The sequence below is a fragment of the Equus asinus genome, chromosome 3 (genome assembly GCF_041296235.1).
Source record: "Equus asinus isolate D_3611 breed Donkey chromosome 3, EquAss-T2T_v2, whole genome shotgun sequence".
Classification (NCBI taxonomy): domain Eukaryota; kingdom Metazoa; phylum Chordata; class Mammalia; order Perissodactyla; family Equidae; genus Equus; species Equus asinus.
The window spans coordinates 96,378,313-96,405,562 of NC_091792.1; the positions used below are offsets into that span (position 1 = coordinate 96,378,313).

General features: G+C 36.5%; 1 protein-coding gene across 50 annotated transcripts in view; it reads left to right on the forward strand.

Moving 5' to 3' along the window:
* Nucleotides 1-27,250, forward strand: part of SEC31A (SEC31 homolog A, COPII coat complex component) — an 88,218-nt gene that overhangs the window by 31,792 nt on the left and 29,176 nt on the right. For 28 of the 50 annotated variants that reach the window (XM_070505476.1, XM_014865200.3, XM_014865203.3 and 25 more), the window contains 12 exons: nt 5,209-5,308; nt 6,856-7,017; nt 7,201-7,353; nt 12,636-12,872; nt 13,789-13,863; nt 15,575-15,613; nt 16,102-16,179; nt 19,432-19,507; nt 19,928-20,106; nt 21,244-21,370; nt 22,617-22,762; nt 24,016-24,189. In XM_070505476.1, the coding sequence (XP_070361577.1) occupies nt 5,209-5,308; nt 6,856-7,017; nt 7,201-7,353; nt 12,636-12,872; nt 13,789-13,863; nt 15,575-15,613; nt 16,102-16,179; nt 19,432-19,507; nt 19,928-20,106; nt 21,244-21,370; nt 22,617-22,762; nt 24,016-24,189 (1,546 nt within the window). The remainder of the gene's footprint in view (nt 1-5,208; nt 5,309-6,855; nt 7,018-7,200; nt 7,354-12,635; nt 12,873-13,788; nt 13,864-15,574; nt 15,614-16,101; nt 16,180-19,431; nt 19,508-19,927; nt 20,107-21,243; nt 21,371-22,616; nt 22,763-24,015; nt 24,190-27,250) is intronic. The other 22 variants (XM_014865205.3, XM_070505486.1, XM_070505495.1 and 19 more) reach the window with 1 other exon arrangement.

The following is a 27,250-nucleotide window of genomic DNA, read 5'->3' on the forward strand; positions in this document are numbered from 1 at the left end:
TGTCATCTGCAAACAACGAGAGTTTCACGACTTCATTGCCTATTTGGATTCCTTTTATTTCTTTTCCTTGTGTAATTGCTCTGGCCAAAATCTCCAGTACTATGTTGAGTAAGAGTGGCAAGAGTGGGCACACTTGTCTTGTTCCTGTTTTCCGAGGGATGGCTTTCAGTTTTCCCCTGTTGAGTATGATGTTGGCTGTGGGTTGGTCATATATGGCCTTTATTATGTTGAGGCACTTTCCTTCTATACCCATTTTATTGAGAGTTTTTATCATAAATGGCTGTTGGATCTTGTCAAATGCTTTCTCTGCATCTGTGGAGATGATCATGTGGTTTTTATTCCTCATTTTGTTAATGTGGTGTGTCACATGGTTTGATTTGCAGATGTTGAATCATCCCTGTGTCCCTGATCATGGTGTATGATCCTTTTAATGTATTGCTGTATTCGGCTTGCCGATATTTTGTTGAGGATTTTTGCATCTATGTTCATCAGCGATATTGGCCTGTGATTTTCCTTCTTTGTGTTGTCCTTGTCTGGCTTTAGGATCAGGGTGACGTTGGCTTCGTAAAATACGTTAGGAAGTATTCCATCTTCCTCGACTTTTTGGAATAGTTTGAGAAGGATAGTTATTAAATCTTCTTTAAATGTTTGGTAGAATTCTCCAGAGAAGCCATCTGGCCCTGGACTTTTATTTTTGGGGAGGTTTTTGCGTACTGTTTCAATCTCATAACTTGTGATTGGTCTATTCACATTCTCTGTTTCTTCTTGATTCAGTTCTGGGAAGTGGTATGAGTATTAAGAATTGATCCATTTCTTCTGTATTGTCCAATTTGTTAACATATTTTTCATAGTATTCCCTTATAGTCCTTTGTAGCTCTGTGGTATCTCTTGTCATTTCTCCTGTTTCATTTCTAATTTTATTTATTTGAGGCCTGTCTCTTTTTTTCTTAGTCTGGCTAAGGGTTTGTCAATTTTGTTTGTCTTCTCAAAGAACCAGCTCTTTGTTTCATTGATCCTTGATACTGTTTTTTTGTTTGTTTCAATTTCATTTATTTCTGCTCTCATTTTTATTATTTTCCTCCTTCTGCTGACCATGGGCTGTGTTTGTTCTTTTTCTAATTCTGTTAGCTGTAGTTTAGGCTGCTTATTTGAGCTTTTCTTGTTTGTTAAGATGGGCCTGTATTGCTATGAATTTCCCTCTTAGGACTGCTTTTCCTGCATCACATATGAATTGGAATGGTGTATTTTCATTTTCATTTGTCTACAGATTTTTTTTTTTTTTAGGAAGATTAGCCCTGAGCTAACTGCTGCCAATCCTCCTCTTTTTGCTGAGGAAGACTGGCCCTGAGCTAAATTCATGCTCATCTTCCTCTACTTTATATGTGGGACGCCTACCACAGCATGGCTTGCCAAGTGGTACCATGTCCGCACCCGGGATCCGAACCGGTGAACCCCGGGCCGCAGAAGCAGAACGTGCAAACTTAACTGCTGTGCCACTGGGCCGGCCCCTCCAGATATGTTTTTATTTCTCGTTTGATTTCTTCAGTGATCCGTTGGTTGTTCGTAGCATGTTCTTAGTGTCCACATGTTTGTCACTTTCCCAACTTTTTTCTTATAGTTGTTTTCTAGTTTCATAGCATTATGGTTAGAAAAGGTGCTTGTTATGATTTCAATCTTCTTAAATTTATTGAGGCTTGCCTTGTATCCCAACATACGATGTATCCTGTTTTTCTTTTTTCTTTGAGGATGGTTAGCCCTGAGCTAACATCTGCTTTCAATCCTCCTCTTTATGCTGAGGAAGATTGGCCCAGAGCTAACATCTGTGCCCATCTTCCTCCTGGAAGGACGCCTGTCACAGCATTGCTTGATAAGTGGTGTATAGGTCCATGCCTGGGATCCAAACCGGTGAACCCCTGGCCGTCTAAGTGGAGTGCACAAACTGGTACACTACACTACCAGGCCAGTCCCTGGTCTATCCTTGAGAATGTTCCATGTGCACTTTAGAAGAATATGTGTTTTGCTGTTTTTGCATGGGGTGTTCTATATGTATCTATTAAGTCCATCTGGTCTAGTTTTTCCTTTAAATCCATTGTTTCCGGGGCCGGCCCTGTGGCCAAGTGGTTGGGTTCACGTGCTCTGCTTTGGCAGCCCGGGGTTTCGCCGGTTCAAATCCTGGGCGTGGACATGGCACTGCTCATCAGGCCATGCTGAGGTGGCGTCCCACATGCCACTGCTGGAAGGACCCACAACTGAAAATACACAACTATGTACTGGGGGGCTTAGGGAGAAAAAGGAAAAATAAAATCTTTACCAAAAAAATCCATTATTTCCTTGTTGACTTTCTGTCTGGATGATCTATCCATTGATGTAAGTGGGGTGTTAAGGTCCCCTACTATTATTGTGTTGTTGTTAATATCTCCTTTTAGGTTTGTTAATAGTTGCTGTATGTACTTTGGTGCTCATGTGTTGGGTGCATATATATTTATGTTTTATGTTTTCTTGGTGGAATGTCCCTTTTATTGTTATATACTGCTCCTCTTTGTCTCTCATTGCCTGTTTTATCTTGAAGTCTACTTTTTCTGATATAAGTATGGCAACACCAGCTTTCTTTTGTTTGCTATTAGCATGGAGTATTGTCTTCCATCCCTTCACTCTGAGCCTGTCTTTGTCTTTAGAACTGAGATGTGTTGCCTTGAGACAGCATATTGTTGGGTATTGTTTTTTAATCCATCCTACCACTCTGTGTCTTTTGATTGGAGAATTCAATCCATTTACATTTAGAGTGATTATTTATACATGAGGGCTTAAAGCTGCCATTTTATCTCTTGTTTTCCATTTGTTCTGTATTTCACCTGTCTCTCGTCCCATCTATTTCAGACTTCCACTTCAGTTTGGTAGTTCTCTATGATGGTTTTTTCAGTTTTCTCTTTATTTATCATTTGTGTCTCTGTTCTGATTATTTGTTTAGTGGTTACCATGAGGATTATATAAAACATCTCGTAGATGAGATAGTCTGTTTTCTGATAGCCTCTTATTTCCTTAGTCTAAGTCAATTCCATCCCTTTCCCTTTCCCCTTCTAGGTTGTTGTTGTCACAACTTATTCCATCTTGTGTTGTGAATATGTGGTTACAATGACGAGATTATATTTATTTTTGATGTTTTCCTTCCCTTTATCTTTAATGTTATAATTGTTTGCTAACCTCCTCTAATGGAGAGCTGCAGTTTTCTGATTTTGTCTGCCTATTTATCTCGTTGCTCAAGGCTTTGGAAACCCTTTCTTATTTTTTTCAGGTATGACAGCCTTCTTGATCGTTTCTTGTATGGGGGATCTTGTGGTGATGAACTCCCTCAGCTTTTGTTTATCTGGGAAAGTTTTTATTTCTCCATCATATTTGAAGGATATTTTTGCAGGATAGAATATTCTTGGCTGAAAGGTTTTGTCTTTCAGAATTTTGAATACATCATTCCAATCTTTCCTAGCCTATAAGGTTTCTGCTGAGAAATCTGCTGAAAGCCTGCTATGAGTTCCTTTGTAAATTATTTTCTTCTGCCAATACTTTTTCCTTGTCACTGACTTTTGCCAGCTTTACTACTACCTGCCTTGGAGAAGGTCTTTTTACATTGATATGATTAGGAGTTGTATTAGCTTCTTTAACTTGTTTTTCCCTCCCTTTCACCAGGTTGGGGAAGTTCTCAGCTATGATTTCTTTGAGCAAGGTTTTTGCTCCATTCCTCCTCTCATCCGCCTCTGGAATATCTACAACCCTTATGTTGTATTTCATAATTGAGTCAGATATTTCTTGGAGAGTTTCTTCCTTTTAGCCTTAGTTCTCCCTCCTCCTCCATCTGACACGTTTCTATATTTGTCTTCTAGGCTGCTAATTCTGTCCTCTATACTATCAGCTGTTATTCAGGGAGTCCAGATTTTTCTTTATCTCGTTCATTGTGGTTTTCATCTCCAGCAGTTCTGATTGGTTCTTCTTTGTAGTTTCCATTTCTTTTGTGAAGAATTCCCTCTGTTCATTAATTCTGTTCCTGATTTCATTGAACTGTCTTTCTCTATTTTCTTGTAACTTGTTAGTTTATTTATGATAGCTGTTTTGAATTCTCTATAATTTAGATTATGTATTTCTGTACCTTCAGGATTGATTTCTGGGTGCTTCTCATTTTTCTTCTGGAGTATTAATATATTTCTTCATATTGTTTGATAGCATGGATTTGTGCTTTCACATAGTGATAGTATCTGGTTGCAGATACATCTTCCACCACTTTGGGGGGGTCAGGAGCTGTGCCTTCTGAGCCCAGCACAATCCATAGTGTCTGTGCCTGTTCTTAGAATCTGTGCTGATAGGGCCCATCTGCGATTTCCTGCTCACTCGCTTGCAGCTGCTGCTTTTCTAATATATACAGGGAGGTTCTGGCCAACCAGCTGAGCTGCTGGAGCGCCCGGGGTGGGAGGAGCACTTCCTTTCATTTGCGATCTCTGGGACGTTCTCACTCTGCCCTTGCTGTCTGCTCTCCTGGGGTGCTGGCTTGGTGGAGACACTCCTGCAATAGCTTAGCCACCTCTGTGTAGGGCTTTCCCATGGGCTTTGAGGGAATTTGGAGAGCAAATGTGTTCCCATGGAGAGCTGCCCCTCTCTGCTCTTTTCTCTGAGCCATGCATGGTCCCCTGCCTTGGGTCACTGCTGTTGAAGGAGGGATAGGAGATGCCCTTACCTCCTTCCACTTCCTCCCTGGAAGTGTAGCACCTCCACCTTCTGATGTATGGCTGCGTAGGTTTCTCAAATATCTGTTGTGTTATGTGAATGTCCTCTGTTGGTTTATGAATGTCCCTTTCATTTTATCTTGTTGGGGAGAGCCTAAGGGAAGAGCGCACTCTGCCGTGATGCTGATGTCACTGTCCATCTCTTTGTGGTGGTTTTTTTTTAAGAATCTTTTTTTTTTTTTTTGGTGAGGAAGATTGGCCCTGAGCTAACATCTGTTGCCAATCTTTCTCTTTTGTTTTCCTCCAAAGCCCCAGTACATAGTTGATATCCTAGTCATAGATCATCCTAGTTCTTCTATGTGGGATCCGCCACAGCATGGTTTGACAGGCAGTGTATAGGTCTGTGCCCAAGATCCACGCCCTGGACCGTTGAAGTGAAGTGCACAAACTTAACCATTTGTCTATGGAGCTGGCCTCCATCTCTCCATGTTTTTTACAGGGGAATTTTGGCAATTGCTTGGAGCATGGCAGATCCTGAATTGTTGCTGAGCTGTGGAAAAGATGCTAAGATTCTCTGCTCCAACCCAAATACAGGAGAGGTATGGAGAGGAAATGTTTCTCAAACTTACAGCTGTCGTAATATTTTATCTCTAGCTGAATAAGAAGTTTTCCATATGGATTCTTTAGTGCATTATGATAGTTAAGGATGTGAAAGTAGATAGAGGTGTGTGTGAAATGTTAATCTAGCAGAGATTTTATCAGAAATATTGTGTAATAATAGATACGGAATTGTTTCTGTCTGTTTCAGTATTGGGCAAGAGACAATAGATTTAAATTACAGCTTTTAAACTTTTACCTTTTGTAAATTAAGAAACATTACTGAAAGTGCTTTGCTAGTTACCCCAATGCAATGCTAGTAAAAATAAGAGTATCTTCAATAGATTTTAGTCTATAATATTTAAGTAAAAGCAAGCACATTTGTTACTTGGTTTGTGGCTTAAAGTTTTCAGATGCAGTGATGTCTGTAAGACTACAGAAATGTTAAAGTTAGGGGAGACAATAGAAAAAATTAAAATAATAATAAGTTTTGCCTCATGATATGTAGACCAAATAATAAAAATCTTCCATTTTATGCTGTGCCTTCCCAATGAGCTAAAAATTCTTGGAAATTAGTGTTCTAATTTTTCAGTTATGTAATTTGATAAAATGAATTTTTGCACATGATTAGTTGTGTGTGTGCTGGAACTTCGAAGGAATAAAGTTTTAGTGCATGCTGCAACTGAAAGAAATTGAGTGGATTTTTTATTCAAATGAAGGTTAGGAATAGACAAGTGATTTAAATATCATGAAGCTATGAGTCTTATCAACCAATTTAAGCATCAGAAACAAGCGGGCTAAATACCTTTTCACTTAATTCTGTTTTCTTGTAAAATAAAACATTATTTTAAATGTCACAGGAAGCCAAAGTTAAGCTAACTTGACATATTTCTTAAAGCCCTAAACCTCTGCTTCTATGAGCATCAGTTACCATCACACTAACTTTGAGTTAGCAACAGTTATTACATTGTAAAGGTTTTATATCATCCACTTTTTATATTTTTCCATTTTCTTTTCCTTTTAAAGAAAACCGTGTATGCCAAATTCTTTTCCGGTTCTCTGGTAGTAAGAATGATGTGTATGTGTTTTTTCACTTGATGAAAAGCCAAATTTCTCAGTGAATTCTTCCTTCTCAAGATTATGTTTTAAATTTGATCTCCAAATAACCTAAATATGATTGTTTGGATCTTGGCAGGCGGAAACAGTTGGCAGGACACCATTGACCTTTTAGAGTTTAACAAGTTGATTCTAATAGAGTGTTCTGGTCTTTCACATGTATCCACTGCTACCATTTCAATAAAAACAGAAAAACTTTGGTTTTTAAGATGTACTTATTCCAAATGTGGTCAAAATTTTGAGTAGCATTCGTTTTTATCATAACAGGCCATCATAATAGATTTTTCTTACTTTAAAGAAATTCTTAGAATTGTTTTTCCTGGCTAAAGACACTTTGTGAAAGAAAATATTTAATTAAGCTGTACTTGTTGATCATATTAATCAGGTGTTTTGGCTATAACCATTTTCTGATGTTTTTCTGTTTTTGGCTTAGGTGTTATATGAACTTCCCACCAACACTCAGTGGTGCTTTGATATTCAGTGGTGTCCCAGAAATCCTGCTGTCTTATCAGCTGCTTCCTTTGATGGACGTATCAGTGTTTATTCTATCATGGGAGGGAGTGCAGATGGTTTAAGGCAGAAACAGGTTGACAAGGTAATAGGAAGTGTTAAGGTTTTTGATTGTAACGTCTGAAAAAAAATCATCTTATTGTGTACTTATTTTGAAAATGACTTTACTGATTAATTGGACATTTGTGATAAAAAGAATTTCTTGGATGACTTGAAAACATGTAATATATTCTTGTATAAGTTACAAATTCTGATGTTTATTTTTTAGCTTTCATCATCTTTTGGAAATCTTGATCCCTTTGGCACAGGACAGCCCCTTCCTCCATTACAAATTCCTCAGCAGACTGCTCAGCATAATATAGTGTTGCCTCTGAAGAAGCCACCCAAGTGGATCCGAAGGCCTGTTGGGGCTTCTTTTTCAGTAGGTGGATTTGTTTTTATGGTCCATAAGCATAAAGGACTTACCATATTAAAGTGTTATTATAGGATCACTCAGATGGAAGAAGATTGAGTTGAGATGTGTTTCTGGGTTTTTCATCAATCGAAATAGTTTCTCAGGAACAATGGGACCTACTCCCTTTTTTTCTTTTATTTTTTGAATTGTGGTAAATATATATAACATAAAATTTATCATTTTAAAATGTACAGTGACATTAAGTACATGCACATTATTGTGCAACCTTCACACCATCCATCTCCTTCACCTTATTAAACTTGTCTTTCTTATCTATCTCACCTTCCTTCATTCTTTGTTTTCTTTGGAGGAGGACGTATCCTCCTTTCTTCTCTTCTTCCCTTCCTGCTAGCTTTTTTTTAATTGTCAATTTCATTTATTTATTTATTTTGTTTTATTTATTTTGGTGAGGAAGAGCAGCTTTGAGCTAACATCTGTTGCCAATCTTCCTCTTTTTGCTTGAGGAAAATTGTTACTGAGCTAACATCTGTGCCAGTTTTCCTCTATTTTGTGTGTGGGACACTGTCATAGTCTGGCTTGATGAGCAATGTGTAAGTCTGCACCTGGGATCTGAACCTGCAAACTGCAGGCTGCTGAAGAGGAGTGCACAAACCTCACCACGCCACTGGGTCAGTCCCAGTTTGTTTTATTTTTTATGGTAAAAAACACGTAACATAAAATTTACCATCTTAACTATTTTTAAGTGTATAGTACAGTATGTTAACTATATGCATATTGTTGTGCAACAGATCTCTAGAACTTTTTCATCTTGCAAAACTGAAACTCTATCCTTATTAAACCACAACTGCCCATTTTCCCCTCCCCTAACCACTGGTCATCACATTCTACTTTCTGTTTCTATGAGTTTGACTACTTTAGATACTTCATATAGGTGGAATCATGCAGTATTTGTCTTTTTGTGTTTGGCTCATTTCACTTAGCATAATGTCCTCCAGGTTCATCCATGTTGTGGTGTATGACAGGATTTCGTTCTTTTAAAAGGCTGACTAATATTCCATTGTATGTATATATATATATATATATACACACACCACATTTTCTTTATCCATTTATTTATCAGTGGACATTTAGGTTGCTTCCACCTCTTGGCTGTTGTGAATAATGCTGCTATGAACATTTGTGTGCAAATCTCTCTTCAACATCCTATTTTCAATTCTTTTGGATACATACCCAGAAGTAGGATTGCTGGATCTATTTTTAATTTTTGAGGAACCTCCATACTGTTTTCCCATAGTGGCTGTACCATTTTACATTCCAATCAACAGAGCATAACGGTTCCAATTTCTCCATATCCTCATTAACTTGTATTATTTACTAATTTTTAGATAGCCATCCTAATCCATATGAGGTAATACCTCATTGTGGTTTTGATTTGCATTTCCCTAATAAATACTGATGTGGAGCATCTTTTCATGTCTCTGTTGGCCATTTGTATGTCATCTTTGGAGAAATGTCTATTCAAGTCCTTTGCCCATTTTTTTAATCAGATTGTTTTTTATTGTTGTTAAGTTGTAGGAATTCTTTATATATTCTGGATATTAACTCCTTATCAGATAAATGATTTGCAAATATTTTCTCCCGTTCTTTAGTTTGCCTTTTTACCCTGTTAATTGTTTCCTTTGCCATGCAGAAGCCTCGTTTGTCTGTTTTTACTTTTGTTGCCTTTGCTTTTGGTATCATATCTAAGAAATCATTGCCAAGTTAATGTCCTCAAGCTTCAGTTTTGAAAACTCTGGCCATTCCTATAGACCAGAAAGAAGAAATAAAGTCTTTTCCTAAATATTCTTATTTCACTTCTGTTTTTAAAGATCTTGTATGGAATAGTCCATTTGTCTGATGTTGGGTTACTTTCTTCCTACAAGTACAATAAAACCTCCTTAATAATAATATTAATAGCTAAAATTTATTTCTTTCTTATTATGTGCCAGGCACTGTTCTAAGCATTTTGCATATAGTAACTCATTTAATTCTCACAACTACCTTATAAAATAGCTACCACTGTAACCTCCATTTTGCAGATGAAGAGCAAATTAAATAGCTTGTCTAATATTAGAGTTATAAAGCTTATAGCTTTTCTACTGGCAGTCTAATCAAATGCCTGCTATACATAATGATAAAGGGAGTCTCTTAGTAATAATGCCTAAAAGTTATGATATTAAACTTGGTATTTTGTTCAACTGCCCCATCCCGTTTTGTATCATCATAACAGAATTTTATACGTCGTAGAATTCTATATCTTCACCTTTCCCAAAACTGAGTGAATCATCTTCAGTGCAATTACTGTTGCATTCTTGCTATCATTTTTCTATTAACTAGGCCCATGTGTTCATTTCTTATGTCCGAGTATTGATCTCTTTATAAATCTCCTGGATTTATTTCTTCCTTTTAAATTGCTATTGCTCTACCTAATTCTTTTCACACTGAACTGTTAGATGACTGCATGTCCTATTGCTTGTCTTTTCCCCTCCAGTCCATATTACGTATTCTAGATTAGTCTTCCTAAAATAAACCTTTGATGATGTCACTCATAAATCCACTCTGTGGATTAATTAATCTTCTCATCCCTTCTGTCTGGTCTTCTCTACTGTCTGCATTCCTGCCTTTGAATCTTTGCTTTTGTTTGTAACTTTCCACCTTACCTGTTGAATCCTAACTATCCATCTAGTTAGTTCATTCCTTCTTTAAGTAGTTAACATTTATTGCTACAAAATTATATATGTACAAAGTTTAAAAGAAAATCAAACTGTACAAAAAGCTCCTCCCTTACCCCCAAATATAAGCTACTGGAGGACAGAAACTGTCTAGTTCACAGGTATATTTTCAGTGCCTGACAAATAGAAGATGTTCACTATATATCTATCTTTGACATGAAAAGTGAACATCTTTCTCTCCCCATATTCCCACCTCCACTCACTAGTATTAGAGTATTAGAAAGACAATAAATAACACTCATTTCTTTCCCATGTGAGTTTGGAACCAAATGAGAGAGAGAATCAAAATATCAGCTTTGGTGCAGCCATGAGCTAGATTGGAGGCTATGGTGTAGACGTGCAGCCATATGGACCTTGTAACAAGCTAGAACATAGGCTCCATGAGAACTGGGCCTTAGTCTTTTTCTGTTTGCCTCCATAGCCCCAGTATGTGATTCAATAAACAGTTTTTTAGCTTCACCCCTGTATTAGGCAGCCTTACCAGCCTAGTTACGGGGAGATCTAGGTACTGTAGGACTTTCCTTGAAGGTGTAGGCAACTTATCTACATGTACTATCGCTATATGCAGGAAGACATACAAAAGGAAGCCCTGAAGAGCTGATGCAAGCATGCTGCATTTCTTCCCTGTAAAACGATGTTGCTCAGTCCTGTCCCGGGAGAGTGCGAAGGACAATGGAAGTGTCCTTCCTCTGCTCTCCCATCTTATAGAGTGCAGTGAAAATTCCCTCTCTGTGGACATGAGGGGTAGAACATCAATGTCCCCTTCAAATATCTTTAGGTTACCATTATCGAAGTTTTAGAATTTTGGTTATTTTTATGATTATCTTTATAAATGTAAATAATTTACCTAAACGTCCATGTCTTGACATATCAACTTTATATAGTATTAATTGAAACTCTTCTTTGCAGTATTAAATTAATGCATTTATACTTTCTTCCAATTTTTTTCTTTCCAAATTTTTGTATTTCTTCCAATTTTTGTAAATTACGTTATTATTTTTACATTGCTAAGATTTTAAAAATATTTTTACTGTGTTCAGTTTGTTTTCCATATTTGTTTTAGTTGATTTAAAAAACTGATGACTAAAAGCATTTACGTTATTATAATTATGTAATATAATATTAATATTAGATAGAACCAAGTAAATGAATAAACCTAATCAACTTATGAAACCCAATTTAGATCTTGTCTCTGAGTCCAGTTTTCCCCAACTTCCCTAGAATTTGGGGAAACCCAGTGGTTTTGGCCTTTTGTGAAGTTCCATATTATGTGTACCTCATTCAGCACTTATATGTGCCTGTTGTATCCAGTTCTGTTTCCATGTTAAGTTCCTTAAGGATAGTAGTTTGTGTTTTCGTATGTCTTTGTATTTCCTACAATGCCTGACGTTACAAACACTTTGAAAATATTAGTCATTTCATAGGATAAATTTGTATAAAGACCATAATCCTTGTACAGAGTTACTGAGTATAAAGAAGCAAATTTGGTCCTGTGCTTCCTTCTTTACCTACATTTATTTTTTATGAATATAATAATCAGGTATTAGCTATCTACTTGCTACATACAAGGCAGATATGGAGTACTGTAGGAGATACAAGAATAAAGTAGACACAGAGCCTTCCTTGTAGGTGTAAGGGAGGCGCAACTTTGCATCTGCTCTCCTAGGGTTTTCCACTGGGCCTGAGAATTAAATTGACGTAAGACATTAACAGAAGAAAAGCATACAGATTTTCACATGTGCACACACACAGGAGCCCCCATAGGGAGAGGAAGACCCAAACAAATGGCAAAACCTAAGTGTTTATATACTAGGTTGAACAAAGAATGGCAATTGTGGAAAAGTAACTAAAATATGTAGGGAGACTAAAGGGAAATAATTATTTAAGATGGTCTGTTTGTACATAGTTCTCTCGGCATCTCTGGTAATAAGAATGTTTCTCTCCTCCTGGGATAGGGGGACCAGCTCTCACATGGGAGTTTCATCTCCTGCTTTCAGGAAGAAAAGAGGAAGTCACAGTGCCTTTCTTGCTCCTGCTGTTTGTCAAGTAGTCTTTAGCTCAACATAATTCTTATGGCAAATGGCATATTTTGGACTGGCATGTTCTGTCACCCTGTAAAGTTTAGAACCTAGAACAGAAGGTTAGGCAAATACAGATAGCTAATAGATGAGTCAAAAGAGATATAATATACTGAGGGCATCTGGGATGGAAGAGGTGACATTTGCTTGGGCCTTGAGAAGTAGCATCGAGTATGTGGAAATTAGTAAAAACAAGTAGGTGAGAAATAGTGGGGTGCAGTAAATAGTACATTTTATCTAGAAGGTGGGTAGTATGAGGAGGAATGATAATTGAAGGCTGGGGTCATATTGTGGAGTACGGGAGAGTGTATCAGCTGATTTTATCCAAAATGATAGATATTTAGACCACGGTTCTTTCCATTAGCAGATTTACGACAAGCATGGTTTTTGGCCACATCTTTGTGGTTCAGACTGATTTTGTTCATTTGTTCTTTTACAGTTTGGTGGCAAACTGGTCACCTTTGAGAACATCAGGATGCAGTCTCAGCAGGGAGCTGAGCAGCAGCAGCAGCAGCACCACGTGTTCATTAGTCAGGTTGTAACGGAAAAGGAGTTCCTCAGCCGATCGGACCAGCTTCAGCAGGTCGTGCAGTCACAAGGATTTGTCAGTTATTGTCAGAAAAAAATTGATGCTTCTCAGACTGAGTTTGAAAAAAATGTGTGGTCCTTTTTGAAGGTAAGGTTGGTATTAAAACAATTTTATTTCATTATCTGCAAATTTAACTATTCCTATTATATTCTAAATCTTTCTTCCTATTAAAGAAACAGTTGGAAGAATGTGATTTCAGGAATTCATTATGAAATTAAAGAAACCTTATGAAGAGCACACGACCTAAATTTTTATGTCAAGAGTTCTTCCTTCTCTGCTTTGAAAAGCCTGTTATAAAGTACTTTTTTATAAGTAAAAAAATGATATGATAGATGTATTTAAATGAGAGAGACATAACATTCAGCAGACCTATTTTAAAATTGGAACATAGAGCTTAGTATAATAAACATAAAATATTTAATTTCTGTACTAGATCCAGTGAAGGAAAACGGGAAAAGAGGGAAGAGCTATAGGGGAGAGAGGTTGGAGGAATTTCTCATCCCTTTACTCAGTTCCATTTATGGCAGTAGAATAACAAATGGAATTTTCTGGTTGGTCATTTTGCCTCCATGGGAATGTCTATTTCTTGATACTAAATTTTCCAAAGAAAGGAGATCTCAAATACAATACAGTTGAATTCTAAAATTATGGAATTTATTTTTATATTTTTTAATTAAATAATAATTTTGGGGAAAAGTTTTAAGACATTGAATGTTCCACATAGTGTGAGTTTTGCATTCATATAACCTTTGGACATGAGTTAGTTTGTATTTATAAAAATTATAGTTTAAAAGTAAGCTTTATTCAACTGGGATAATTAATTACTAGTATACTTACTATTAAAAAAGATAACTATCCTTTGGATTCTTTTTTTCAGTGAACATTCTAGTTGATATAGTAGACTTTAGATATTTTTAATCATTCTACATGGGCTTTTTTTAATTAATTAAAAGTTAGGCCTTTAAATGCAAGTCTTTGTTTTAAGAATATGTGTTTTTTTAAGGTAAACTTTGAGAATGATTCTCGTGGAAAATACCTTGAACTTCTAGGATACAGAAAAGAAGACCTAGGAAAGAAGGTAAACTTTTGGGAAAGGTAAAAGGCTGTGTTTCTACAAGTAAAACATTTATGTAGCATAGGTGGTTTTTTAATAAAGTTGTACACAGATTATCTCAAATCATTCAGTAAACATTTAATAAGAATTTGTGTTCAGTTGCCAAAGTTTTGAATACATACTATTAAATGTGAAGCTCCACATTATATCTGGATTTAGAAGCTGCCGGGACCACCCTTAATTCAAACTTGATTTAAAGAGCTATGTTAGGGTGAATTGGGCTGGAAAGATGAGAGACTGTGAACCTCAAACACTGGAAATCACACTTCAGTTTTAAGAGGTTCTGTAACTAGTGGCCCTGGGGGACAAGAGAGAGGGCAGCTGTTAGGGATCACTCTGTGTTGACTGCAGCTCAAGTGATGGAAAAGAAGTTCCTATTTCAGGCCGTCACGATTGTCCACCCTAGCTGCTTATTCCTTTAGCCTGCAATTCCCAAACTGTGTATTGAGTTGGTCTAGCTAACAAGTAGCTAGTAAATATTTTGGAGCATGGGTGATTTATTGTACTGAACCTGAATAAACAAAAAGTCCAAATGATTTGCTTCATATTTTAACTTAAAAAAAAAAACAAGATTCCCGGGACCAGTCCTGTGGCCAAGTGGTTGAATTTCTGCACTCCACTTCAGTGGCCCAGGGATTGACCAGTTTGGATCCTGGGCACAGACCTGGCACTGCTCATGGGCCATGTTGAGGCGGTCTCCCACATAGCACAATCAGAGGGACCTGCATCTGGAATATACAACTATGTACTGGGGCGCTTTGGGGAGAAGAACAAAAGAAAACAAGATGGGCAACAGATGTTAGCTCAGGTGCCAATCTTAAAACAAAAAAAAAGGTTCCCTTGTAAAAACAGGAAGTCAGATTTCAGTTTTATAGTTTTCTTCTCAGAGAGAGACTTGATTATTATTCCACAATGTTGACACGAACAGAAGTGAGAACACTGACTTTGGAAACCTTGAAGGAAATAGATTCTTTGACAGTGTAATTTGTATTAGCCGTTTGTCATTCTTTGAAAGTGACTAGTTTTCTGTAAAGCATTGCATGGTTGCCGCATCCATACTGCAGGCTGGATACAGTGCACTGTAGGCAATGCCCAGCACACTGGAGATGAGTACTGTTCTGGTGCCACACAGAACCGGGGTCACAGCACAGCCCCACTGCTTACTAGCTTTGTGTCTTTGCTTACTCCTTTAGATTTTTGCATATTTAACTTTATTGTTAGTCTGGACTTGATGCTGTAAGTTTTTTAGATTTGCAAGAGATTAATATGAAAGTTTACTGCATACCTGATAGCAAAAAATGAGGAAATAGAATCTGATTGTCAAAGTACTTCTAATAGCAGTTCTTTCCATAGTGAATACCCGAAGAAATATTTTATTAAGTTAACTATAGTTATCTTATTTAAAACAAAGTAGGAGAAAACATGCTTGTTTTGAGGTTAGTTTTGTGATTGAATAGCAGAGTGAGATGACATGTGAGCAATAGAACTCCACGTGATTGAAACTAGAACCACTGAGAATCAGTTCTACGCAAGTTTTATTCTTTTTTTAAATATACTATCCCTGATCTGAACTTCTGTGGTGTTTTCCCAATGAAAATGGAGTAAGAGGTGAACATTTGCTACATGCATTGAAATAGAATTCCATTTAGTAGGTGAGTTGTTATTTTTATTTCAGATTGCTTTGGCCTTGAACAAAGTGGATGGAACCGATGTGGTAAGAGAGCCTTTAAAAATAGCTACCTTCTAAAATTTTGGTTTAGATCATAACAAAGAAGGAAATGTAACTTAAGAATTTATCTGTTTTATAGCTTTATCATATAACAATAAATGCTGATTGTAGATATTTTAATAAATGAAGAATTCTCATTTTAAAATAGTGTCAGTTTAGTTAGTAAAGCATTCCTTTCTCTTGATGGTATTTGAATTTTTGCAAAGAGAGAAAGACAAAATCAACGACTGCTCAGATACTTAAGATCTTTGTTGCTGAGGAACGTTTGGTAGGGAAGAAAGGGACGGTCTTAGCAGTGGTGGCTCTTTGCTTGTCCTCTAATGGGGTTTCTCAAATAAATTCACTTAGTGTTGCTTCTTATCATTAAACGAGCTCTGAATGTTGTTGGTTGGGTCTTTTGTCTTCCTTGTTCACTAATAACCCTTTAGTGCTACATTCTTCAACCTTCTCTGTAATTGTTTTGTGTACCAAAGGCTCTTAAAGACTCTGACCAACTAGCACAGAGTGATGGGGAGGAGAGCCCTGCTGCTGAAGAGCAGCTCTTGGGAGAGGTATTTATTTTTTCATTTTTAATTACATTAGAAAAATATGTGATATTTATCTATCTCACGTTGAAATATGGAAAATTTTCTTGACTACTTGTTCCAAAGTAAAGCTGGAGTATATTGTTTTCTTAGAGATGTTTAGGGTAAGAGTCTATTTACTAGTTTGACGGAAGTATCATCTCTGAAATCTTTAGTTCGCTGACCTACTTCTGGATTATATGGTTTAAAATTAACAGTTGAGGGACTGGCCCTGTGGCCAAGTAGTTAAGTTCACGTGCTCTGCTTCGGCAGCCCAGGATTTCACTGGTTCGGATCCTGGGTGTGGACCTAGCACCGCTCATCAGGCCTTGCTGAGGCTGCATCCCACATGGCACAACCAGAAGGACCTACAACTAGAATATACAACTATGTACTGGGGGGCTTGGGGAGAAGAAAAAGAAGAAACAAAAGATTGGCAACAGATGTTAGCTCATATGCCAATCTTTAAAAACAAAAAAAAATTAACATTTGATTTGAGATTAGTCAGATGGATATCAGGATGTCAAACTGGAAAGAGATTTTATTCAGAAATCCACCTTGCATTGCATGTAAAGTTAATGTTTTTCTTGGCACGTTAATGTGTAGGGCCCATTATCAGTGGCATAGGCTTCTGAATTCATCTTGAATTTTGATTACAAGTAAAGAATACTTCACTAAATAAACTGATTGTAATGATTTACTATAAACATGTCCTGAGTTGTAGTTGACAATTTTTGTAAATACTTAAAAAGAGTCCTTGGGGGCTGGCCCCGTGGCCGAGTGGTTAAGTTCACGCGCTCCGCTGCAGGCGGCCCAGTGTTTCGTTGGTTCGAATCCTGGGCGCGGACATGGCACTGCTCGTCAGACCACGCTGAGGCAGCGTCCCACATGCCACAACTAGAAGAACCCACAACGAAGAATATACAACTATGTACCGGGGGGCTTTGGGGAGAAAAAGGAAATAATAAAATCTTTAAAAAAAAAAAAAAAAAAAAAGAGTCCTTGAACACAGAGTTGTATCATTAATTTTTTTCCTTTTAATTTTCTGGGGTTTTTTAACCACTAACAATTCTGTAATTTACTTTTCTTGCTTTCTGATTATATTTCATCTTGGAAAATTAATCGAGTTCTTATTTCTCATCTCATCTTTGACTTTTTCATTGTTCATTGTGATATGGGGATATCCTAACTATGAAATGTTTCTTACGATCATCAGTAAATTTGGACTAGCCCTGGTGATCTAGTGGTTAAGATTTGACGCTCTCCCTGGCCCAGCCCAGGTTTGTTTCTCCATCAGGGAACCACAACCACAACCATCTGTCAGTTGTCATACTATGATGGCTGCATGTTGCTGTGATGCTGAAAGCTATGCCACTGGTATTTCAAATACCAGTAGGGTCACCCATGGTAGACAGCTTTCAGCAGAGCTTCCAGACTAAGACAGACTAGGAAGATGGACCTGGCCATCCCACCTTGTGAACAGCAGTGGAGCCTTATCTGATAGAGTGCCAGAAGGTGAGAGGATGGCGCAAAAAGAAAAGACTAGGAAGCGTTCTCCTCTGCTGTACACAGGATTGGTAGGAGTTGGAATTGACTTGTTGGCACTTATAACAAAAATTTAGACTATTACAAGATGATTGTAAGAAACATTTTCCTTAAAAGCGGGTCTTCAAGCATTTACTTAACCTGAGAATAAAGGATATGGGTAAAATCTTACTAAAGATTTGAACTAATTTTGGGAATCCCTAGACAGAACTGTAGGATACGTTAAAAAATGTACTTCCATTTATGTACAAATAGGTTAGCTATGTATTATCAATAGAGGACCATTTGGAAATATACTCGTGAATTAATAGGTAAGAATAATATGTATTTAACAAAACAGTAGTTATCGATGTATGTACTTTCAGAGTATTTGAAAAAATTTTGTTTAAGGAGGTAAAATCTTCCCCTTTATCTTGATGATGCTATTTGTTTATCAAACATAGTAGCTTACACATTGAAGATACTCAACACATAATAAATGGTCCATTTTTTTACCTTATGTATATTTCAAGTGTCTGTAAATAGAGGTTTATTAACTATTTTTAGAGAGCAAACTTGAAAAATTGTGAGTTAAAAGAAAAGGTTTTTTTAAAGTTTGTTATTAGTAAATATAGTCAGATCAGTGTCTGATTTATTCCTTAATGTGAATAGCTTAAGTTCTAAAATTTTTTTGTTTTTAAATTCTAAAATGCTTCTCTTTAATTGAGGAAATAATTAAGGTTATATTTACTCTCCTGTAGTAGTCTATATTAACTAGTTAAGCATTGTTTACAGATGATGCTCTGCACTGCTCTGCACTAAAAGCCCAATCCAAAAATGACCCTGGCTCTGAATGTGAGGCGCTGACTTTCAGACGTGTAGGTCACACAATTGTGGAAGATAGGTGTTTTATCTCATGCAAGACAGCTATGTTTTTCTTTAAAAATTTCTTTGTAATCTCTTTGATATATTTTTGTTTCTTTTGAATTTTTATGCATAGAAAACATTTAAAGTGTTTGCCAGCAATATGCCTCCATTATATTTCTTTTCTTCTAAAGAAAGAAAATACTGAATTTGTTTTCACTCAGTCTTACAAGTTGTCTCAGAAACTTGTCGCAAAACTATTTGTTTTTAACAAACTAACTTCCTGTTCCAGGTATGACTAATTTAAGAGAATACAAAATCTCTAATTGAATTTGAGTATATTCATAAACAGTCTGTTTGTGTTGCATTTATATAAGAACACCAAGTGATTTTTTTTCCACAACTAATTCAATTAAAACAAAAAGACCCTGTCACTAAACCTAGTGGACAGAAGCTTTTAAATGTGTGAAAACAAGGTTGTTTTAAAATCTAAATATAGTATAATTAAAAACATGTATACTCTGCATGTTTCGAGCTACTTTTTGATGAGATATTTAAGAAAACAAGGATTCTTCAGCTTCAGTAACTTCTGAGCTACCAATAATAGATAGGCACACTTAAGTTTGTTTAACATTATTTCTCATGACCTTGGATTTTATATGTGATTGTATAGCGGGAGTTAATACTTAGGGAAGTCGTAGATCTTCATGTAAACTTGGATCTGAGAACTTTTCTGGGATAACTTGGCATGTCATCTAGTCAATAGGTGAATAATCGTATATAAATTTTTTTGCCACTAAATTGTTTCACAGTTTCATTCTGGGTAAATTGCTACCCTTTCCATCTCTTTAGCATATTAAAGAGGAAAAAGAGGAATCTGAATTTTTACCCTCAGCTGGGAAAACATTTAACATCTCCATCAGTGGGGGTAAGTACCTGTTGGTTTTGATTTCTATTTTTTTTTAACCATTTGAAAGTAAATAGTCCCTAAGTTTAAGTTAGAAGTGTTTTGTCACAGGTGGTAGAGAGTTGAAAAGAAGAACTCAGTTATCATTTAGTATATGTAATCAGTGCCTTGGAAATGGTAGTATGTTCTGACGCCTGTGTGATAGAAACTGTATAATGATCTTTATTATTCCAGTTTAAGCAATCTGGAAAATGTGTTGTTTTACCTGATTTTACTTACATGCATCTCAGTATACTTCCTTAGATCTCAACAGCTTGTGTGAGAAATTAGTGCCCCAGTAATATTCATAAATTAGTATTGAGTTCTCCATTGATAGGTATGGTATTTTTTCTTGTAACAAAAAATTTTGTTTAACTTGAATGTATTATTTATTTATTGCAGATATTGATGGTTTAATTACTCAGGCTTTGCTGACGGGTAACTTTGAGAGTGCTGTTGACCTTTGTTTACATGATAACCGCATGGCTGATGCCATTATATTGGCCATAGCAGGTGGACAAGAACTCTTGGCTCAAACCCAGAAAAAATATTTTGCAAAATCCCAAAGCAAAATTACCAGGGTATGTTATAAAAATAGATAAACAATGACATTTATCTGATTATAAGAGCAATACACTATTATTATTGATAATTGAAATGCAGGAAATAGTAAAGAACAAAAAAACCTACCTATAATTTCTTGACCCAGAAATAGTTATTGTTAATAGTTTGGCATGATTATTCCAATTTGTATTGCATGTATAATTTTTAAAATGTAAAAAACTTTTCATATTTTTATCGTATAAAAGTTATCATGTGGAAAATTTTAAAGATAAAAATTTTAACACCCCCTAATTCTTCCATCAGATTGGTACATATCTTTTTTTACCTCTTTCTATTATGTATTGGTAGAATTTTTAAAACAGAATCAGGTTCATATATGTATATATACGTGCTGTTTTGTTTATAGATATTGTCACATTGTGAACATTTTCCCATAGCATTAAAGAGTCTTACAAACATTTTTAATTGCTATCTAATAGTCTATAGTAAAGGTACATTATTTCCCTTATTTGGGGGTGTTCCAGTAGTTTCGAATATTTTCCTAATGTAGATAAGATGGTGACCAACATTCTTGTTGTGCCTAAAGATTTATACAGATTTCTGATTGTCTGGTGAGGCTGTAGGCCTAGGAAAGGAGAGTTGTCCCAGTGTCAGGCCCATCAGCACTGGTGGTTGTCTCCCCAGCCTTCCTTGTGTTACTCCCTCCTCTGCTCGCTTTAAGCCACAGCGGCTGGCTTTCAGTTCCTCACACAATCCCTGTGCCTTTCTCCCTTGTGACTTTGCACCCAGTGTTCCCTTGGCCTGTGATGTTTTTTCTTCTCGATGAAGTTAATTCTGACTTTATATCTCAAATGTCTGTATGCTCAGAAAGTTTTCTTGATCCATCAGACCAGGTCATATCTTCCTGTTAAATGTTTTGATAACACCCTATACTTCTCAGCATTTTATAACTATCTGCGATTTTTTTTTTTTTGAGGAAACATAACACCATCTTTTATTTCAGTTGGTTCAAGGATATACTTCACTTTGCTGCCGCCTTATTCTGCATGAAGTACTGTGAATAGTAGTTTTAAAAGATATTATTGATTAGCCAGAGTTAATTTTTATTAACATACCAAAGGCTTTTAATTCTCCCTTTGTTTTCCTTTCCCAAGCTAATTACTGCAGTGGTGATGAAGAACTGGAGAGAGATTGTTGAGTCTTGTGACCTTAGAAATTGGAGAGAGGCTTTAGCTGCAGTCTTGACTTATGCTAAACCAGATGAGTTTTCAGCCCTTTGTGGTAAGAAAATGAACTTTATGTTTATATTATGTATATGGCATGGTATATTGTAAATAAAATTAGATGAATTTTATTAGAAATTTTTGTAAACCTACTAATCACAAATATGAAAAAGTTCTCATTTGAATGCTTTTCTTGGAATTATTAACTTCATTACTTCTCCATGCCTAGTCATTTTTTTTTTTAATGAAGTTTCTTTCTTTTTTTTTATTTTTATTTTTTGGTGGGGAACATTGGCCCTGGGCTAACATCTGTTGCCACTGTTCCTCCTTTTTAACTTTTTTCTCCCCAAAGCCCCAGTACATAGTTGTATATCCTAGTTGTAAGTCATTCTAGTTCTTCTATGTGGGACGCCACCACAGCATGGCTTGATGAGTGGTGCTAGGTCCACGCCCAGGATCCGAACCTGCAAACCCTGGGCCGCCTAAGCAGAGCACATGAACTTAACCACTCAGCCATGGGGCCAGCCCCTCATTATTATTAATAATACTGTTTAATGATTTTAGTTTCAGACAGACCAGACATGGGATCTTGCCTCTAGGAGTTACTAGCTGTATGACCTAGGAAAAATTACTTTCTAATCCTTAGTCTATTCATATGTAAAAGAGCTCATAATCAGCTCTCACTTAATAAATCTTAGCTTGATAAAATTAATAATTATAACATTTGAGTAGAAATTACCATTAAAGACCGTGACTAAACTAGTGGCTAAGGAATAATATTCATCATTTGCAAAACAGAAGCTTCAGGCTGCTAGTATAAGAACAAACAACTGTGTGCTACTTTGAGAGTATTATGAGAATTCAAAAATTATAAGATACTAACTTTATTGTCATATAATTTATAGCAGTCCTAGCTACTATTCATGTTTATTTTAGATGTGCCATATTTTAGACCACTGCTTACAAAAGTATCTGATGTGATGAAATGGAGTTAAATGTTCATTAGGATTTTTCTGTTCAAATATTATTCCCATTTATTATTTTTTCTAATATGAGTAATGGGAGTCCATTCTATAGCTAGGTATAGAATCTTGTGAAATCATTTGTTATGTACAATTTGTCACAACTCTTCCATTCAACAAATAAATATTTAGTGAGCATTTACTTGACAGGGTGATTTTGTCTCTTCCTGCTACTCATTGGTTGTGAAGTTGATACTTCTGAAAATATTATTGGGCTGCTCATGACCTCGTATACAGATTGCCTTGGGTGTAATCTTATTTCGTTTTCCTCTTGATCTGTAGATCTTTTGGGAACCAGGCTTGAAAGTGAAGGTGATAGCCTCCTGCAAACGCAGGCCTGTCTCTGCTATATCTGTGCAGGGAATGTTGAGAAACTAGTTGCATGTTGGACTAAAGCTCAAGATGGAAGCAACCCTTTGTCCCTTCAGGTAATATCTTTGAAATGAAAGGTGCTTCCCTTTTAGTGTTGTCTTTCACCCCTCTTATATTCTAGGAATTGATTTATTCCAGAAGTTCATCACTTTTTTCCTACTTATTTATGCATTAGAAGTTTTTGTGCTGGGTAATTATGCATATTTATTGCTATATTTGAGGGGACAGAGTTTGAGATAATGGGACCGTAAAATGGGGTTGCAACTGTTTGTGAGATCATGGTTGTGATTTGGTAGTTTATTGGGGCAGTAGGTGGAAAGAGCATGAAAACAGCCCTCAGGTTTACTCTTTTTCCTCATGCTCCCCTCTCTGCCTCTGCTGACCCTGTCTGCCTTAGGCAAAGAAAGAAGCAATGTGGGGTAAGGAGTGGGGGGCATCCCAGTGCCAATGGAGAATCTTCATGGTTAAGGGAAAATGAAAGTAAGGGGTAAATGGAATCCCATGTAGCACCTGTACACGGACAAGAGGGGAAGTAAAAGATGTGGGGACTACTCTCGGGCACTGAGTAAATGTATATTAAGATTTTTTTCTAAGCATTTAATCAGTAGAGTCTCATGATGTTTCAGTCTAATATTTATCTCTGGAAAGAAATTTTGTCAGTAGGGTGGTTGTTTTAAAGATCACTCTATTAAAACTGAAAATCTGGTAGGAAATCAAGGTTTTCCTTCTAAGTGTTTCTAAGAAAAAATACACTTGTTTCTCACTTCTGGACTTGTGTACCTACGAAGGGCAAGATATTCTTGTGCTTTATACCTGAAGCATAGCTCCCCATTTTTGAAAGAATTGGTCTTGAAGAACAACATGAGAAACTTTAGATTGAAATGGTGAGCCCATTTCGATGTCACCTTGTAGTAGTAATATTTTTATAGTACGTATAGATAGTATGATGTTGATGTTTTACTCATGGTTCCAGCAGCTATGCTGGAACCCAGTTTCTGCCTTTGCACATCTGCCTATCACTTTCACTTTGGATATTTGCCTATTTGAGTTCACAAGACAAGCAAGCATCTGGCAGTTTAACGATGTTTAGGAGAAGGTGGTAACCTTTGCCCTATCCATGAGTACTTCTTACTTTTTCAGTTCCCTAAATGGTGGTCAACTATTGCAGACCTTTCTAAGAGAGATGGTAATAGGTACTGTACTTTTCGTAGGTTTTGGAAATCTTAGTAACTCAGTATCTTTTCCAGCTTCCTCTCATACCCATCTTGGTATCTTTGTTTCTCTTTCACTCCTTCTTTTTCTCACTTAGGATCTGATTGAGAAAGTTGTCATCCTGCGAAAAGCTGTACAACTCACCCAAGCCGTGGACACTAATACTGTAGGAGTTCTCTTGGCTGAGAAGATGAGTCAGTACGCCAATTTGTTGGCAGCCCAGGGCAGTATTGCTGCAGCCTTGGCTTTTCTTCCAGAAAACACCAACCAGGTAATTAAAATTGACCATTTTTCATCTTTTAATGTCTGAGTAAGGTGAGTCCAGCAGATAGTACTCAATATTAAACATAAGCATACTAGTAGGTGGAATGTTTTGGAGCAGTTGAATTTCTATTACCTAAGTCTAGGTGAATGTTATTGACGATTCTTCAAGGATCATTTACCCAGGCTGTGTCAGAGAGACAGGATGCTCTTGTAGTGTGATAGATCCCCTTGTACTGAGGGGCATAGTATTTGAGGAAAATAAATGGGAAAAGAACCAACTTTTTGTTTCTTAATCCGAATGCTGATTCTGTGTATAGGGTTCTTTGTAGGAATCTTCTATGTTGAAAAGCTATAAATGTTGATACTTACTTGAACAAATGGGGTTCTAATTTTAAAATTCCCTGACAAGTGCCACCCCAGATATTAGCAAAGAACTTCATTCTATATGCCATTTCAGTCTGATACCATCTGTGGGTGAGTATATATTAATTTTTTATTTGAGTTCGTAACAGTTTACATCATTGTAAAATTTCAGTTGTACATTACTTCATGCCTGTCGCTACATAGGTGCTCGTCTTCACCCCCGGTGCCCACCTCCCCCCTTCCCCTGGTAACCACTGAACTGTTTTCTTTGTCCATGTGTTTGTTTATATTCCACAAATGAGTGAAATTATCTGGTGTTTGTCTTTCTCAGGCTGGCTTATTTCACTTAGCATAATTCCCTCCAGGACCTTCCATGTTGTTGCAAATGGGATGATTTTGTCTGTCTTTTTTTCTGGCTAGGTAGTATTCATTGTATATATATTCACCACATCTTCTTTATCCAATCATCAGTCAATGGACACTTGGATAGTTTCCATGTCTTGGCTATTGTGAATAGTGCTGCAGTGAACATAGGAGTACATATATTACTTTGGATTGTTGATTTCAAGTCATTTGGGTAGATAGCCAGTAGTGGGATAGCTGGGTCATATGGTGGTTCTATTTTTAGTTTTTTGAGGAATCTCCATGCTGTTTTCCGTAGTGGCTGCACCAGTTTGCATTCCCACCAGCAGTGTATGAGGGTTCCCTTTTCTCCACAACCTCTCCAACATTTCTTATTTTTAGTCTTAGTGATTATAGCCATTTTAACAGGCATAAGGTGGTATCTTAGTGTACTTTTGATTTGCATTTCCCTGATGATTAGTGATGTTGAACATCTTTTCATGTGTTTATTGGCCATCTGTATATCTTCTTTGGAAAAATGTCTGTTCATATCCTGTGCCCATTTTTAGATTGGGCTATTTGTTTTTTTGTTGTTCAGTTGTGTGAGTTCCTTGTATATTATGGAGATTAACCCCCTTATCAGATACATGATTTGCAAATATTTTTTCCCAATTGATGGGTTCTCTCTTGGTTTTGATCCTAGTTTCTTTTGCCTTGCAGAAGCTCTTTAGTCTGATGAAGTCCCACGTGTTTATTTTTTCTTTTGTTTCCCTTGTCTGAGAAGACGTGGTATTCAAAAAGATCCTTTTAAGTTCAGTATCAGAGTGTACTATCTGTGTTATCTTCCAGGAGTTTTATAATTTCAGGACTTATCTTCAAGTCTTTGATACATTTTAATTTTATTTTTGTGTATGGCGTGAGATAATGGTCTACTTTCATTCTTTTGCATGTGGCTGTTCAGTTTTCCCAACACCATTTATTGAAGAAACTGTCTTTTTTCCATTGTATGTTCTTGACACCTTTGTTGAAAGTTAGCTGTCTGTAGATGTGCAGTTTTATTTCTGGGCTTTCATTTCTGTTCCACAGATCTGTGTGTCTCTTTTTGTACCAGTACCATGCTGTTTTGATCACTATGGCTTTGTAGTACATTTTGAAATCAGGGATTGTGGTCGCTCCAGCTTTGTTCTTTTTTCTCAGTATTGCTTTAGCAATTTGGGGTCTTTGGTTGCCCCATATGAATTTTAGGATTCTTTGTTCTATTTTCATGAAGAATGTCATTGGGATTCTGATTGGGATTGCATTGAATCTGTAGATTGCTTTAGGTAGTATGGACATTTTAACTATGTTTATCCTTCAAATCCATGTGCATGGAATCTCTTTCCATCTCTTTATGTCATTATCTATTTCTTTCAATAATGTCTTATAGTTTTCATTGTATAAGTCCTTCACCTCCTTAGTTAAATTTATTCCTAGATACTTTATTCTTTTTGTTGTGGTTGTAAATGGAATTGTGTTCTTGAGTTCTCTTTCTGTAAGTTCGTTATTAGAGTAGAGAAATGCAACTGATTTTTGTACGTTGATTTTGTACCCTGCCACTTTGCTGTAGTTATTAATTATTTCTAATAGTTTTCCAATGGATCCTTTAGGGTTCTCTCTATATAAGATCATGTTGTCTGCAAACAGTGAGAGTTTCACTTCTTCACTCTCTATTTGGATTCCTTTTATTCCTTTCTCTTGACTAATTGTTCTGGTCCAAATCTCCAGTACTATGTTGAATGAGTGGTGATAGTGGGCATCCTTGTCTTGTTCCTGTTCTCAGAGGGATGGTGTTCAGTTTTTGCCCATTGAGTATGATGTTGGCTGTGGGTTTGTCATATATGGCCTTTATTATATTAAGGTAATTTCCTTCTATCCCCATTTTGTTAAGAGTTTTTATCATAAATGGCTGTTGGATCTTGTCAAATGCTTTCTCTGCATCTGTTGAGATGATCATATTGTTTTTATTCCTCATTTTGTTAATGTTGTGTATCACATTGATTGATTTGCAGATGCTCAACCATCCCTGTGTCCCTGGTATAAATCCCACTTGATCATGATGTATGCTCTTTTTGATATATTGCTGTATTTGGGTTGCCAATAGGATTTTTGCATCTATGTTCATCAGTGATATTGGCCTGTAGTTCTCCTTTTTTGTATTGTCCTTGTCAGACTTTGGTATCAGAGTGAGGTTGGCCTCATAGAATGTGTTAGGAAGTGTTCCATCTTCCGTAACTTTTTTGGAATAGCTTGAGAAGGATAGGTATTAAATTATTAAATAGGTATTAAATCCTCTCTGAAAGTTTGGTAGAATTCCCAAGGGAAGC